The sequence below is a fragment of the Eleutherodactylus coqui genome, chromosome 8 (genome assembly GCF_035609145.1).
Source record: "Eleutherodactylus coqui strain aEleCoq1 chromosome 8, aEleCoq1.hap1, whole genome shotgun sequence".
Classification (NCBI taxonomy): Eukaryota; Metazoa; Chordata; class Amphibia; order Anura; family Eleutherodactylidae; genus Eleutherodactylus; species Eleutherodactylus coqui.
Genome location: NC_089844.1, coordinates 84,614,202 through 84,630,229, shown reverse-complemented (window position 1 = coordinate 84,630,229; position 16,028 = coordinate 84,614,202). Strand labels below are relative to the sequence as shown.

The following is a 16,028-nucleotide window of genomic DNA, read 5'->3' as shown; positions in this document are numbered from 1 at the left end:
TAGAGAGTTAACAGCCACGATCAGCGTGAGTGCTGATTGCGGCTCTTGCTGGCGGGTGTCAGCTGTGAGAAGCAGCCGGCACATCTATCGTATGTGGCAGAATCGGCTCCTGATCCTCTTTAATACAAACCCTGTACACCCAAAACGTAAATTTACGTCCTGCAATCGTAAGGGGTTAAAACAGATCTGTTTAAAACCGAAAGCAAAACGCTGATGTGAATGAGCCTGAACAACCCCGTGTAACGTTCTGCAGCTCCCTTCTATATAGATGTAAGTTACTGAGATGAGTTCTGTAATGTGTCAGCTGTGATCTCATGAGTCCTGAATGTGAACTATGTCTGCATGGAGCGGAGGGACTAGGAGGAGCAGATCCCTTCATCCACCCAGACAACACACAACACAAAAGAGGCAAATACAAAAAAAATGTTCAAAATTGTCAATATCTGCATTTGTATCTCTATTATATGACTGGACATTACATGCATCTCTATGGAGAGCATTAGTATCAGTCTCAATGTTGCTGCTTTATTCACGTTCTTGATCTCCACCCAGTTGAAACCAGCTTCACATTGACATATTTGCACATGCAATACGCAGAGAATAGTACCCACTGATATCGATGGGTACGTTCAAGATAGGACATGCTGTATATTTTTCAATATGATCGCACAATGCATGAAAAAAATACGCTTAAGTGGACAAACCCAGTGAAATCAGTAGATTCTGTTCACTGCAGTTTTCCGGGCAAATACTATTGATGACCTGTCCTCAGGATAGATCATGAATAGTTGAAGGGCTTGGGTCCAGAGCTTGGGAACCTCGCAGATCGGGCACCTACTATCAGAGTAACAACAAATGGAGGTGCAGAGCGGAAGCAGTTAGCCCCGACCCCTGTGTAGTGGCCAGTTCTCATGATTGCGGGTGCAGCTGTCATTGATTTTTATTAAGAACTACGCCTGCAATTACAAGCGCCGGCCACTACACAGGGGTCGGGGCTAACTGCTTCCGCTCTGTATGCTTACCACTCCGTCATCCTTGGTTACAACAAATTCTCCTCTTCCGGTCTTCTTGTCGTACAGGCATAGTAGTGCCTGTCAGCACTTGTTAACGCGCGTCTGATTCTTCCCACATATGCAGTTCACTCAAAAGTCCGCGCTGAAGCCGATCCTGACAGCAGCGTCCACCGGCCAACTGTCCTCAGCTGAAGTATAAGTGGGGGGGGGGGGGTCACTATTACTGTGGGGGCAGTATCGGCAGTCACTATTACTAGTGCTGCCACGTGGGGGGGGCAGATGTATCACACAGGATCGGCTTAGATACATAACCTTGGCAGATGTAACACACAGAATCTGCTTAGATACAGCTTCTCAGCAGATGTATCGTACCTAAACGGTTTAAGCCTCCCTCACACAGGTGTTTGCAAAAACGCTGCTTTTTTTGTGCGGTTTTTGTGTGGTTTTGGTGAGTTTTCAGTTATGTGCAATATCTGTTTCCTTAGCTGAAAGCGCAGCCAATGAAGCTGATAATGCAGATAACTCACAAGAAACGTCCCAAAACAATCACACAGGGGCCGTTTTAGAGAGCTCGTTTCAGTGCTAGCTTTGGTCTTGCAAAAAGGCCGGAGAGGCGGAAATCCAGAAGCACGGAGAGAGAGACAGACCAAACGGAAGGTTCTTTTGCTGTAGGCGGGGTTTTCAAATCCATTACTTGCGATACATGTTGTATCACTGCTGACAGTCTGCACAGAGTGACCGAGCAGTGCACCAGGGTCCTGGGGGCTCTGGTGAGGTAAGTATTAACCCTTTCCAATCCACTGTCTCACATCTGTAGACCTTCTGATTGAAGGCTGTACAGCTCCGATATCGGAAGATGTCCGGCAGGGTATTCTAACTGTATATTTCTGGACGCTCTGTTGTCAGGGCCTCTCCAGCATGTCCCATACTGCAGTACTGGCTCTAGCCAGCAGATGGCGCCATTGTATAATGGTAGAAAGAGAAAGCCCCCTAGGAAACCCTGAATCCAAAATTGGATTGCAAAGGGTTAATGTATTTTTTGTACCACTGCTGGTTCTGATAACTCTGCCCATTAATTGCAATGGGCGGGGTCAGGAGAGACTGCTGAGTTCAATGGAGGTTGGCAGGAGCTGGGCGAAGGCAAGAGAGACTGCAGAGGATTTCAATAGAGGTGGGCAGGACCTGGGTGGGGCCAGAAGAGACTGCTAAAGGAGTTCAATAGAGGTGGGTGGGGCCAGGAGAGACTGCTTTTTTGTTCAATGTGTCCTGCTGTCATCAGGAAGGAGGAGGTGCAGGACAGCACAACAACGCCATCTTTTAAAGCTGCTTTCAACATCAGATTTTGAAGTAAGAACCAGACATTACAGCTAGTATGCCTGAGGTTTTGAGCCCCCGTGTGTTACCAAGCTTGGTGAAAGAAAAGCATTATTATTATAAACCAAAACGTCACCCTGCGCGGCCGGACAAGTTTTCATTTTGGGTCTTAGGCTAAAAATGCTGCAAAGTTTACCTTGTCTTTTCACATGTGATAACTTACTGCACCACAGTTTGTTAACCCTTTAAATTACTTTACAACGGGAATTCGTTGTGTTCAGATAAATAACTTTCTGCTATAAGTTATTGCAGACATTCTAATAAGACATAAATTTTATTATTTGTATAGCGCCAACGTATTCCACAGCGCTTTCAGGTAATTTATTTATTACCCCCCACCAAGCTGGGTACTCATTTTACAGACCTCAGAAGGATGGAAGAATGAATCAACCTTGAGCTGACTACCTATGCAAGGATTGGACTTCCAACCTTCAGGTCATGAGCAAGAGCTTAGGACTGCATTTCTGCTGCCTTAGCACTCTGTGCCACATATATAGTGATGCACATATAGTGAATACCTACAACGATTGACCACATTATTAGAGATGCCCGCTCTTTCATGATTAAAGTTTCCCTGTATAGAAATTAGACCCGTGACCCTGGAATTCAGAATACAATCAAACAAGTCTGTTTTCCGTAGATCAGTTTCCATGTGAATCCACATTAGAACGGGACAATCAAGCAACCTAGACGACTTCCAGTGATGCCTGGTCATCACTACTAGACTAGCTGGGACTAGTCTATAAAAAATGCCAAGATTGTGCCATTGTTTTGTATAAAATGTACTGAGAATGTTGTGTTTGACTGAGAAAGGGAATCCTGTGGATATTAATAACTCAATAAAAGGGGTCGGAGGAGGATGTCAAGAATTGTTCTGATGAACAGGCCGTGCACATTCAAGAAAACTGTAGCGGAATACAATGCTGGAGGTCCAACTAACATGTCTGAATGCACAACTCATCGTTCCCTTAGCACTGATAGGCAATAAGAGCAGGTGATCAGCTCAAGAGCCTTTGCTATCTAAGAGCAACAGAAAAGTGAGACTCCAGTGGGCAAAAGAGCACAAATTAGGACCACTGAACAGCGGAAAAACATGACCTGGTCAGATGAATCTAGATTTCTGTCGCACCGTGCTGATAGGAGGGGCAGAATTTGGCGCAAGTAGCATGAAGAGATGAACCCATTCTATCAGGTATTAACAGTTCAGACTGGTGGAGGTGGAGTAATGGTGTGGGGAATATTTTTTTAGGGAGGGGTATCATCACTCCTTAAGGAGAGCACCTAGAAGGTGAGTGAGGAGACTTACACGGCCATGCATGCTCCTCTGGGAAATATACACAAATAAGAAAGATGGAGCAATACCTTTGCAGCGCCACCTATTGGATGGCAGCATTCCTGTAAATCAATGTCCGACCCTTTATACAGCTCTTTGTGACAATGATTAGGAATAGAGATGAGCGAGCGTACTCGGATAAGCACTACTCGCTCGAGTAATTGGCTTTATCCGACTATCGCTGTGCTCGCGTCTAAAGATTCGGGTGCCGCTGCGGCTGACAGGTGAGTCGCAGCGGGGAGCAGGGGAGGGCGGGCGGGAGAAAAGGACAGAAAGATCTTACCTCCGTTCCTCCCTGCTCTCCCCTGCAGCTCCCCGCTCCGTGCCGGCACCCGAATCTTTAGACCCGAGCACAGCGATACTCGGATAAAGCCAATTACTCGAGCGAGTAGTGCTTATCCGAGTACGCTCGCTCATCTCTAATTAGGAATTGAAAACCAAGCCAGAATCCATACACAGACAGCTGTTTCGGGGTGTTTGCCCCTCATCAGTGTGCAGTAGGGTTTTGGCTTGGCTAGTGAGAGGCCTATATTTTCTTGACACACGCTGGGTCCTCTGATTCCTGTGGATAGTCACCATGAAGAATTGCTGCAATTCTAAAGGCAAAGGAGATCCAAGTCATAACTAGATGGGAGTCTGTTATAAAGTGGCTATTCAAGTGTCTGGTTTCATGAGATGTTCGAACGCCAACAGACTCTATAACAATTCAACGGCATTACGCCAGTTTTTAGCCTAAAAGCCGCTGGAACAAGCATATATCTGATTCATAGTGAGTGAAATTCCCTTACTGTGGAGTGTGAGATCTGTCTTCAGTTCTAAGGGTTTCCAAAGCAGCATGTTATGACATCTAGTTTGATGCTCTTTACTGAAAAATGTAAATACTTTTGTAGAAAATCCTAGAGCAGAGAGTCCCAAATGTAAGCAAGAAAGGGAGCGCTCCCAAAAGACTCCAATTATTCTGTAAAGGATGGGTTGGAATGATGAATATTTATTCTCCGCCTAAAGAACAGATGTAAATTCTGACTTTGGTTCCGTGCCAGAGAATTCTCCACATTTATTTATTGCCCTAAAACATATGTATTTACTCAGGAAATGTCTATTATATAGATTAATAACTATTTACAGGGAAACTTTTAGAAGGACATGCTCATCTATTTATTAGCACCTACTTTATCACACGGAACATCTGTTAATGTCAGAAATCTGTAAAAATAGGGCTGAACACAACCCAGGCTTAGAAAAGATAACAGTTTACATTTTACTAAGAACCCAATTCCTGTTGTCTTCACTCGTTTTTATATAAGCGATAGATAAATGTGACAGATAGACAGATAGATATGAGATAGATATTAGATAGTTAGATAGTAGATAGATAGAGCGAGAGAGAGGGAGATAGATGTGAGATAGATAGATAGATAGATATGAGATAGATAGATATGAGATAGATAGACAGATAGGTATGAGATAGATATTAGATAGTTAGATAGTAGATAGAGAGAGAGAGAGAGATGAGATAGATGTGAGATAGATAGATGTGAGATAGATAGATGTGAGATAGATAGATGTGAGATAGATAGACATGAGATAGATAGGAGATAGATAGATAGGAGATAGATAGATATGAGATAGATAGACAGATATGAGATAGATATTAGATAGTTAGATAGTAGATAGGTAGATATTAGATAGATAAATATGAGATAGATAGATAGATATTAGATAGATAAATAGCCATGTGATGAATAGATATGAGATAGATAGATAGATAGATAGATATGAGATAGATAGTAGATAGATAGATATTAGATAGTTAGATAGTAGATAGATAGATATGAGATAGATGAGATGTAATTCCGACATTGGACATCTACATGCACACGTTTCTGCTGGTCTATGGATGGATTGGTCAACTGGGTCATGCGTGTCCCAGCCGGCCAATCCGCACTTGCCTGTACACATTTATTTTGGTTTCGTCTAACTATGGATGCCGGTTATACTTCTTGTTGAGGGCATTTCTGGAGAAGCTAGTGGTTCCAGTCTAGATACGACTGTTTGGGATTTATATTACATGGGATGTTGTCTAATGGCCCAGAAGGATCCTACAAAAGCACTATCACTAAGTTGATGAGGGTTTGCAATTCACCCAGGCCATGCAAGGGTTGACTCCAGGGTAATCTGCCCTGCAACAGAACTAAATTTAATCTGCCTGGCAACCAGCTATTTCTCATCGGCTGCCAGTAGTCTGAGCTCTAATTGGCCAGTCTGTCTGGAGAATTCATAGTGGGGTGACAGTTGAGAGGCAGGTCGTGATTGATTAGTGTGTTACTAGGCAGCGTTAGAGCCCGTACAAGATGACGTGAAAGGAAGTGGCAATTAGAGTTGATTGAGGGTGGTTGGAGAGAGAAGTTTTACTCTGCTAGTCAGAGGAGATAGGCAGATAGTTGTGAGTGGAGAGCAGTGAGCTGGCGTAATACAGCACTGAAGTGAGGATCTGGCGGAGAGCTGTGGCAGACTGAGGATGTGAGACAGATCACAGAGCGGGTGAGAGCTGTGGAGGGGGAAGGACCAAAGCCTCTGTTGGGAACTCCTGTGCTCCAGGTGCTTTCTCTCCCCAGTTAATTATCCAGCTCGCTGGACCAGCTCCTTTGCTGATCCAAGCATTGTCCTCGCTCCTGCTATGTCGACTTCCCTGTCCTAGCCCTACCCTGCTACTATTTGGGACTTCCTATAAAAGCTTGACCCTGCCGCATATCCAGCGAGTGATTATTTTTCTCCACAGCATTGATCAGCTCAACATCTGCCTGCTCCTCTGCTACTGTGTCAAGACGTCTTGATAACAACTCCTGGCTTTCCATCTGACTTCGTTATCCACCTCATCCATTGTCCTGCAAACTGAGACGTCTCCTTACAGACTTCTGGCTTTCCATCTGACTACATTACCTTCCTCATTCATTGTACTGCAAACCGAGACTTCCTGTTACCGACTCCTGGCTTTCCATCTGACTATGTTACCCGCCTCAACCATTGTACTGTAAACTGAGACTTCCCATTGCTGACTCCTGGCCCTTACCTGACTACTCTCCAGACCTGCAACTGCTACACCTGAGGCTCCATCCTAGCGCCTGAACTGCTACAGTCCCTCTTCAAGTGGTAGTCCCTGACTGTGATTCTGTATACGTAAGGTAACATGTAAAGGTGCCTGATAGCCAGGAAGTGTCCCAGAAGTGACAGAGGCCTCGTGAAGTGCTCTGAGTGATGGAGACAGCGCAACAGCCAGGGCCAGGATTTGTCTAATACTAGTAACAGAATGGCCATGTTGTAGATTGACAAAGGTTAGAAGGCCACGGTATATAAATGGCGATATTGCCACATCATCTCTCCAAAACATCCTCGGCCATCTTCCATAGAAATTATTTGATCTGCCAATCTAATTTCTGTGGAAAAATGCTACCTGGTTTCACCCTATACTGAGACAAATGCTGTCTTGCTAGCTCTGATGAAATTTGAGTAAAGAAGGTTTATTTTAATATTTTCATAACCACTGGCCTCTGCGTATTACTGACTCTTTTCACCTAAATATTTTGCTATATGGCACTGGCGTCACGACATATCACATTATCTACACCGCCATAAAATTTGTTGGGCTCCACTGCAGACGTTACTACCTGAAGAGCTGTGGATATAGCTGCTGTGACATCATTTTATTTCATGTATCACGCTTATCATCATCCTACACAATGCAGGTGCCTGAACATATATGTCTCCTGACTAATTCTAAAGTTTGCAATAGAGCCCCATGTGGTTTATTGCATGCTTGCTTAATATCGCTGTATATTTTGTTTCCCATTGTAGCTACCTTTATCCCTGTTTTTACAACTAGGGAAAGTGAGAGTTGCCCCAGATTCCTGACATAGGGTTACCCTCATCAGGGTGAGTGCTCCACTTTTAGGTAGGGCCTCCATGAATCAGAAGGTTAGGGTTAGATTTCCCATTTTTTCCCATTTTTATGTTTTCTTATAAATATATTGTGTTCTACATGTCAGCATATTCTGTGCATATCCATCCTTACGGGGCACATTTCATGTCCAAACCAGACGAGGTGTTTAGTGCCCAGCTCAGGCGTAACATAAATAGATAAACTTTGAAAAACGTGCACATCAGTGCTTGCAAATCACTCACCTTAGAAGAAGATATTATCATTGCTGCTAGTAGAAAAAATAATAGTATTTATTACCTGAAATCCATGTGTGATAGTATTGCTGAGTGTAAAATGTACTGTTGAACACATCTTCAAATGTAAAAGTGCGGAGTCCATCTTGTCGCTTTGCAGCACCTAAAAATAAATTATGTAAACTCCAGTCAAACTCATTAACTATAGTTTTAATTTAAAGAAAAGTTTAAACTTCTTATTAAATAGGTGCTCCCATTGGTCGAACATGGATTATGGAAACAGCCGAGCATGGCTGGACTACACTGTGTCAGTAATTCTTATGTAAGTGAGTGGCGGTTATGCAGCCAGTCTAGCTTATTGTACCCCCAGCCACCTCATACAGCCGGCCCAGGGAAGGAGAGTGCGGCCAAAACAGGAAATAAGTGCATGACCCAAAGGTGGGACCTGAACCTAACTTAGGCTAACTTCACACAGGCGAGTGCAATATCGGGCAGTGAATCATGGCCAGATATCACACTCGCCAGCATGAGATTTCCCTGCAAATGCGAGGCGTTTCCATATCACAATCGCCTCGAATTACTTTGGGAAGTAACGTTTCTCAGCCACGCTTGTCAGCTGTTTTCAATGGGTAATCCTCGCACGCGGTGTGATGCTACGACCGCTACATTGAGATGAATGGGAGACACGATGTGAGGGCAGGCCCAAAAAATATGACGTTGCACTTTTTTTTTCTGCAACGCAGTGCGGCAAAAGCAATTGCTCATGCGTGTGACCCTAATCAAAAGAATGGGGTTCATATTCGTTTGAGATTTGTGCGTCTTGCAACTCAAAAATCTGGCGCGAGAATCTCGCTTGTGTGAAGCCTGCCTTGGGCTGAATTCACAGGCGTCGAGTACGATGTTGGTCCGAGAAACTTGCACTCTTAAACCTGCGATTTTGGATGTAGGTGTGATGCGTTTTTGCTTAGAAACACATCACCTCTTTATACTTGCGATTTTTACAAGTTTTTCACACACGTTAAAAGCTCACATATGCTTCCAATAGTTTCACAATGTTAAAAATCGTACCGCACTCGTGTGTGAACTGAATGGAATGGGATGCCATTATTTTAACAATCCCATAGAAAGTAATGAGCAATTACTTGTGAGGAATCGCCCAAAAATAAGACATGCAAACATTTTTCCACCCTGTATTTTCGATAACGGGAGAAAATTTGATAACATGAAAAAACACACATTGAAATCTATGTGTTATGTTCGCACACAGGTTCTGTCCATATCACAGTCGGACAAAACTCACACGTGAAAATCGCCAATGTGAATCCAGCCTTACTTTTATGGCTTATCCCGTAGATCCTGTAGCCTCTAACTCATATACTCATTTCTGGAGTGCCAAACAGGTCAAGCGACTCTATTCTGATCTGATTTCAGGCGGCTGGACAAGAATGGAACCCCAGATAAATATTCATGGGCAGCCTTTTTGCTAGGCTAGGATATATAAATAAAAACTCCCAACCAGCTGGGTCTCTGTGAGGATAATCCATGGAGGGTGGGGTGGGGGGTATTTAAGATTTAAAGGCGTTGTCCAGTTATAAACTATAAATGGCCTATGCACGGGACAGGCAATCGATAGAAGATCATTCGGGGTCTGCCACCCAGGACCACTGCCAAACAGCTGTTTGCTGGATTGGTGCAATGAACTGATTTCTGCAGGAAGTAGACAGCTCTGTTCTTACTGCAGGGGCCAGGCTTGCTATTGCAGGCCAAGCTCCAATTTAAGTGAACAGGACCTTGGCTTGCAATGCCAAGCCTAACCACTGCTATAAAAACGGAGCAGTCTGCTTCCTGTAGAAACCAGCTCAGTGCACAAGCGTGTTGGCCTCAGCACATAGCTGTTCAGAAAGTGGGGGGTGTCCTGGGCGACTAACCTCCACCGATCTGCTATTGATGATCTGTTTTAAGGATAGGCCATCTACAGTTTACTACCGGACAACCCCTATAAGCCAGTTTTATTGTGTCAAAAGGTTACAAATTTTTGCACCCTGCTTGCCACTTTTTGAAAAGTGGGTGGGCTTTGCAAAAAGCAGAGGGGCTTCCCCTGCTTATCAGATTTACTACAGTTTTCACCAGAAACTAGCATAAACTATTATGGAAATCTATGGCAGCACATAGCTTGTAGACTGTAAGCACTCATGGGAAGGGTGCTCTCTCCCTCTGTATCAGTTTGTAAATCATTTAGTCATTTATTACACTCTTTTTATGAATTACGTTTTTTTTAGAGATGAGCGAGCACCAAAATGCTCGGGTGCTCGTTACTCGGGCAGAAATTTTCGCGATGCTCAAGGGTTCGTTTCGAGTAACGAACCCCATTGAAGTCAATGGGCGACCCGAGCATTTTTGTATATCGCCGATGCTCGCTAAGGTTTTCATTTGTGAAAATCTGGGCAATTCAAGAAAGTGATGGGAACGACACAGCAACGGATAGGGCAGGCGAGGGGCTACATATTGGGCTGCATCTCAAGTTCCCAGGTCCCACTATTAAGCCACAATAGCGGCAAGAGTGGGCCCCCCCCCCCTCCCAACAACTTTTACTTCTGAAAAGCCCTCATTAGCAATGCATACCTTAGCTAAGCACACTACCTCCAACAAAGCACAATCACTGCCTGCATGACACTCCGCTGCCACTTCTCCTGGGTTACATGCTGCCCCCCCCCCCCCCCCCCCGCACGACCCAGTGTCCACAGCGCACACCAAAGTGTCCCTGCGCAGCCTTCAGCTGCACTCATGCCACACGCTGGCCTCATAGCCACACCACCCTCTGTCCCAGCCTTCACTAAATTCACCCAATGTGCCATCAGGGAGATATAGTGGCCCTGCCCGCCTGTGCTTGTCCACATGTCCGTTGTTAAGTGGACCTCGCCAGTAACCGCGTTGGTGAGGGCGCGTACAATGTTGCGGGAGATGTGGTCGTGCAGGGCTGGGACGGCACATCGGGAAAAGTAGTGGCGACTGGGAACTGAGTAGCGCGGGGCCACGGCCGCCATCATACCTTTGAAAGCCTCCGTTTCCACAACCCTATATGGCAGCATCTCCAGGCTGAGAAATTTGGCTATGTGCACGTTTAACGCTTGAGCGTGCGGGTGCGTGGCGGCGTACTTGCGCTCCAACACTTGCGCTAGTGACGGCTGGACGGTGCACTGAGAGACATTGGTGGATGGGGCCGAGCACAGCGGAGGTGAGGGTGTGGGTGCAGGCCAGGAGACGGTAGTGCCTGTGTCCTGATAGGGGGGTTGGATCTCAGTGGCAGGTTGGGGCACAGGGGGAGAGGCAGCGGTGCAAACCGGAGGTGGTGAACGGCCTTTGTCCCACCTTGTGGGGTGCTTGGCCATCATATGTCTGCGCATGCTGGTGGTGGTGAGGCTGGTGGTGGTGGCTCCCCGGCTGATCTTGGCGCGACAAAGGTTGCACACCACTGTTCGTCGGTCGTCTGCACTCTCAGTAAAAAAACTGCCAGACCTTTGAGCACCTCGGCCTCTGCAGGGTGGCATGGCGCGAGGGGGCGCTTTGGGAAACAGTTGGTGGATTATTCGGTCTGGCCCTGCCTCTACCCCTTGCCACCGCACTGCCTCTTCCAACCTGCCCTGCTGCTGCACTTGCCTCCCCCTCTGAAGACCTGTCCTCAGTAGGCGTAGCAAACCAGGTGGGGTCAGTCACCTCATCGTCCTGCTGCTCTTCCTCCGAATCCTCTGTGCGCTCCTCCCTCGGACTTACTCCAATTACTACTACCTGAGTGATAGACAACTGTGTCTCATCGTCATCGTCCTCCTCACCAACTGAAAGCTCTTGACACAGTTGCCGGAAGTCCCCAGCCTCATCCCCCGGACCCCGGGAACTTTCCAAAGGTTGGGCATCGGTCACGACAAACTCCTCCAGTGGGAGAGGATTCGGAACCATTGCTGCCCATTCTGGGCAGGGGCCCGAGAACAGTTCCTGGGAGTCTGCCTGCTCCTCAGAATGTGTCATTGTAATGGAGTGAGGAGGCTGGGAGGAAGGAGGAGCAGCAGCCAGAGGATTCAGAGTTGCAGCAGTGGACGGCATAGAACTCTGGGTGGTCGATAGATTGCTGGATGCACTTTCTGCCATCCACGACAGGACCTGCTCACACTGCTCATTTTCTAATAAAGGTCTACCGCGTGGACCCATTAATTGTGAAATGAATGTGGGGACGCCAGAAATGTGCCTCTCTCCTAATCCCGCAGCAGTCGGCTGCGATACACCTGGATCAGGAGCTCGGCCTGTGCCCACACCCTGACTTGGGCCTCCGCGTCCTCGCCCGCGTCCACGTCCTCTAGGCCTACCCCTACCCCTCAGCATGCTGTATTACCAGTAGTGCAGAAACAAAACGCTGTAATTAAATGTGCCGCTTATTGGCCTGTGGTTGGAGGCTGACTTCCCTTACGGAACGCACAGCAGATCCAGGAAACAATTTTGCGCAAGCCTGCTGTAACGCTTAGCTGCGTATTATATAGGACTACTACCCCCAGCAGATAGATACTGTAGGCAGCGTATAATATTATGTATACTGTTTCCCTCTGGTGGGATGACGGCGCTGATGTAACAGAGACAGCAGATCCAGGAAACAATTTTGCGCTAGCCTGCTGTAACGCTTAGCTGCGTATTAATTAGGACTACTACCCCCAGCAGATAGATACTGTAGGCAGCGTATAATATTATGTATACTGTTTCCCTCTGGCGGGATGACGGCGCTGATGTAACAGAGACAGCAGATCCAGCAAACAATTTTGCGCCAGCCTGCTGTAACGCTTAGCTGCATATTAATTAGGACTACTACCCCCAGCAGATAGATACTGTAGGCAGCATATAATATTATGTATACTGTTTCCCTCTGGCGGGATGACGGCGCTGATGTAACAGAGACAGCAGATCCAGGAAACAATTTTGCGCAAGCCTGCTGTAACGCTTAGCTGCGTATTAATTAGGACTACTACCCCCAGCAGATAGATACTGTAGGCAGCGTATAATATTATGTATACTGTTTCCCTCTGGCGGGATGACGGCGCTGATGTAACAGAGACAGCAAATCCAGGAAACAATTTTGCGCAAGCCTGATGTAACGCTTAGCTGCGTATTAATTAGGACTACTACGCCCAGCAGACACGCAGTAAACTGAAGACGGTCACAGGCAGCCCAAATATAGTATTTTTCCCCAATTTTTTGGAAAAAGCCCACTGCCTATATAGCCTGAATATCTCTTTCCCTGCCTCACCAGTACTGGCCCTATACTCTGTACAATGACTGTAGACTGAGGACGCAATGCTCTGCATGGCCGATATACAAAAAAAACAAACAATTGTGCAACACTGCTAAAAGCAGCCTCAACAGTACTGCACACGGTCACATGTGGCCCTAAGAAGGACCGTTGGGGTTCTTGAAGCCTAAAATCACTCCTAACGCTCTCCCTATAGCAGCTCCGGCACCAGCAGCACTTTCCCTGATCTCTGTCAGAATGCATCTGTGGCAAGCCGCGGGAGGGGCCGATTTATATACTCGGGTGACACCTGATCTCGCCAGCCACTCACTACAGGGGGGTGGTATAGGGCTTGAACGTCGCAGGGGGAAGTTGTAATGCCTTCCCTGTCTTTCTATTGGCAAGAAAAGCGCGCTAACGTCTCAGAGATGAAAGTGAAAGTAACTCGAACATCGCGTGGTGCTCGCCTCTAGTAACGAGCATCTCGAACACGCTAATACTCGAACGAGCATCAAGCTCGGACGAGTACGTTCGCTCATCTCTAGTTTTTTTACGTTTGATGAGCATTGATCATCGAGATTGTCTCTTCTTTGCTTACTCTTTTAAACAGGCCAATATAGACTCTACAGAGGATCTACAGGGAATCGAAAGATCATTCATATGAGAATACCCCCCTCCCTCCCCCCGTGTCCTTAATTCATTTTCATCTTTCTCTGCCGCATATACCCGTTTTACACAGGGCGATGGTGCTACCACGAGCAATCATTTTTCTGGCTACACAAAAGATGCGATCAGCGGAGCATTCTCTTGTTCATCAGCTGATGGCTGCCCTTCTCACACAGAGCAATGAGCAAGAGAATGTGCATTCTAATGAACACTCATTCATGATGATCAGCCCATGTAAAAGAGCCATTAGACTGGTGTATAAAACGCTGGTCTAAATACATTTCCCCCAATATGACTTGCAACGTGAAATCAGCTGTTTGGCAACCAACGGTTTGACCAAGTCCATATTATTGCATGTCTGTAGGCAACATAGGGAATCAATAACAATGACTACTGAAGACCAAGCAATGTTGTTTCTTTTAGCCTTAACTAAAACCTTCACCCCTTTACCACCTTTCCCTAGATTTTTAGGTTGTTTTATATGGAAAAAGTAATGATTTACAGCTGTGGATTACATTTGCAATGTAATCAATGGAAGGGGTTCCAGGGTCTCTTCATCCAGCAGTGATGTCAAAATGAATGTGGCCGAGCATGCGTGGCCACAGCTCCATTCATTTCACTGGGACTGACAGAATCATAGAATGTTAGAGTTAGAAGGGACCTCCAGGGTCATCGGTCCAACCCCCTGCTTAGTGCAGGATTCACTAAATCATCCCAAACAGATATTTGTCCAGCCTTTGTTTGAACACTTCCATTGAAGGAGAACTCACCACCTCCCGTGGTAACCTGTTCCACTCATTGATCACCCTCACTATCTAATATCTAATCTGTGTCTCCTCCCTTTCAGTTTCATCCCATTGCTTCTAGTCTTTCCTTGTACAAATGAGAATAGGGCTGATCCCTCTGCACTGGCGACAACCCTTCAGATATTTGTAGACAGCTTTTAAATTTCCTTGAAGTACCTGAAGTCTTGCTGCTCAACTATCCATCGCAGTCTTATTCAAAGTGAATGAAGCGGCACAAAACTTTTACGTCTAGCGCTTTATTCAGTCTCCTCCACACTGTGGGGGGTGCAGTAAGCTTGCAGTGTGGAGGACAGGGGACACTGGACCTCCATTCTCAGGATCGTGGAAGTGTTGGAGGTGAGACCCACACTAACCAGCAAGTTATGCCCTGTCCTGTGGATAGGGGATAGCTTGTGATCCATTTACAACCCCTTTAATCATTTTTTTTATTTGAATACTTTTTCTTCTCACATTAAAGAGGACATGTCATTAAATTGGCCAAGCAATGTTTTATCCTTTTGTCTTGACTAACACCTTCACCCCTTTACCTCCTCTACCACCTTTCTGCACCAGATTTTTGGGTTGTTTATATGGAAAAACTTTAAAAAAAAAACATTAAAAAAATTCTTTCATTTGCAATGTAATTAATTAAAGAGGTTGTTCCAGGATTACAGGTATTCCCTATCGAGCCCCACTGACTGACCCCATTTTTTCCCCCATACTCCCTTTGCCTGGATGGGGGGGGGGGTTCCTTTTAGGTCCGACTTCCAACACTCTTAGTGTGTCAGCTGGTTGTTCCTCAGCACTCTCAATGGGTGACGCTCGGGCTTAATTGACAATGAGCAGTGGGGACCAGGGGCGTAACTATAGAGGATGCAGGGTATGCGGTTGCACCCGGGCCCAGGAGCCTTGGGGGGCCCATAAGGCCTCTGTTCTCCATATAGGAAGCCCAGTACTATGAATAAAGCATTATAGTTGGGGGCCCCGTTCCAGGTTTTGCATTGGGGCCCAGGAGTTTCAAGTTACGCCTCTGGTGGGGACCACCCGCTTGACACATCAAGAGCTCTGGGAACTAGGCGTAAGAAGTGCTCATGCAAAAGAAGGGAGATCAGTATAGTAACAGGAAGCAGTGATAGAGATTAGTGGCACCACGACTACAGAAGTATGCAGCCGACTCCAGTGACTTTAACCCAATGACGGCTTTCATTTTAATTATGATGAAGTGTATGATTTTGTCTAATTACTTGCAATTAGGTTAACAGGAGAGCAAATAAAAATAAAATTGAATTGCAAATTAGTATTTTTTTTAAGCATCTGTTTTTCCATTTTCAAGACAACAGTTTAAGAACACAATGGATCTGATAATGTATCTACAAAATAAGTGAAGCAGAATATAGAAAGAGATTTTTTTCCGCCTG

At 45.9% G+C, this 16,028-nt stretch overlaps 1 protein-coding gene across 1 annotated transcript in view; it reads right to left on the bottom strand.

The window, feature by feature from the left end:
* The window catches only part of LOC136576562 (prolyl endopeptidase FAP-like), a 134,765-nt gene that overhangs the window by 94,726 nt on the left and 24,011 nt on the right, over window positions 1–16,028 (bottom strand). Inside the window, exon 3 of the mRNA XM_066575935.1 lies at window positions 7,955–8,053. Within this exon, the coding sequence (XP_066432032.1) occupies window positions 7,955–8,053 (99 nt within the window). The remainder of the gene's footprint in view (window positions 1–7,954; window positions 8,054–16,028) is intronic.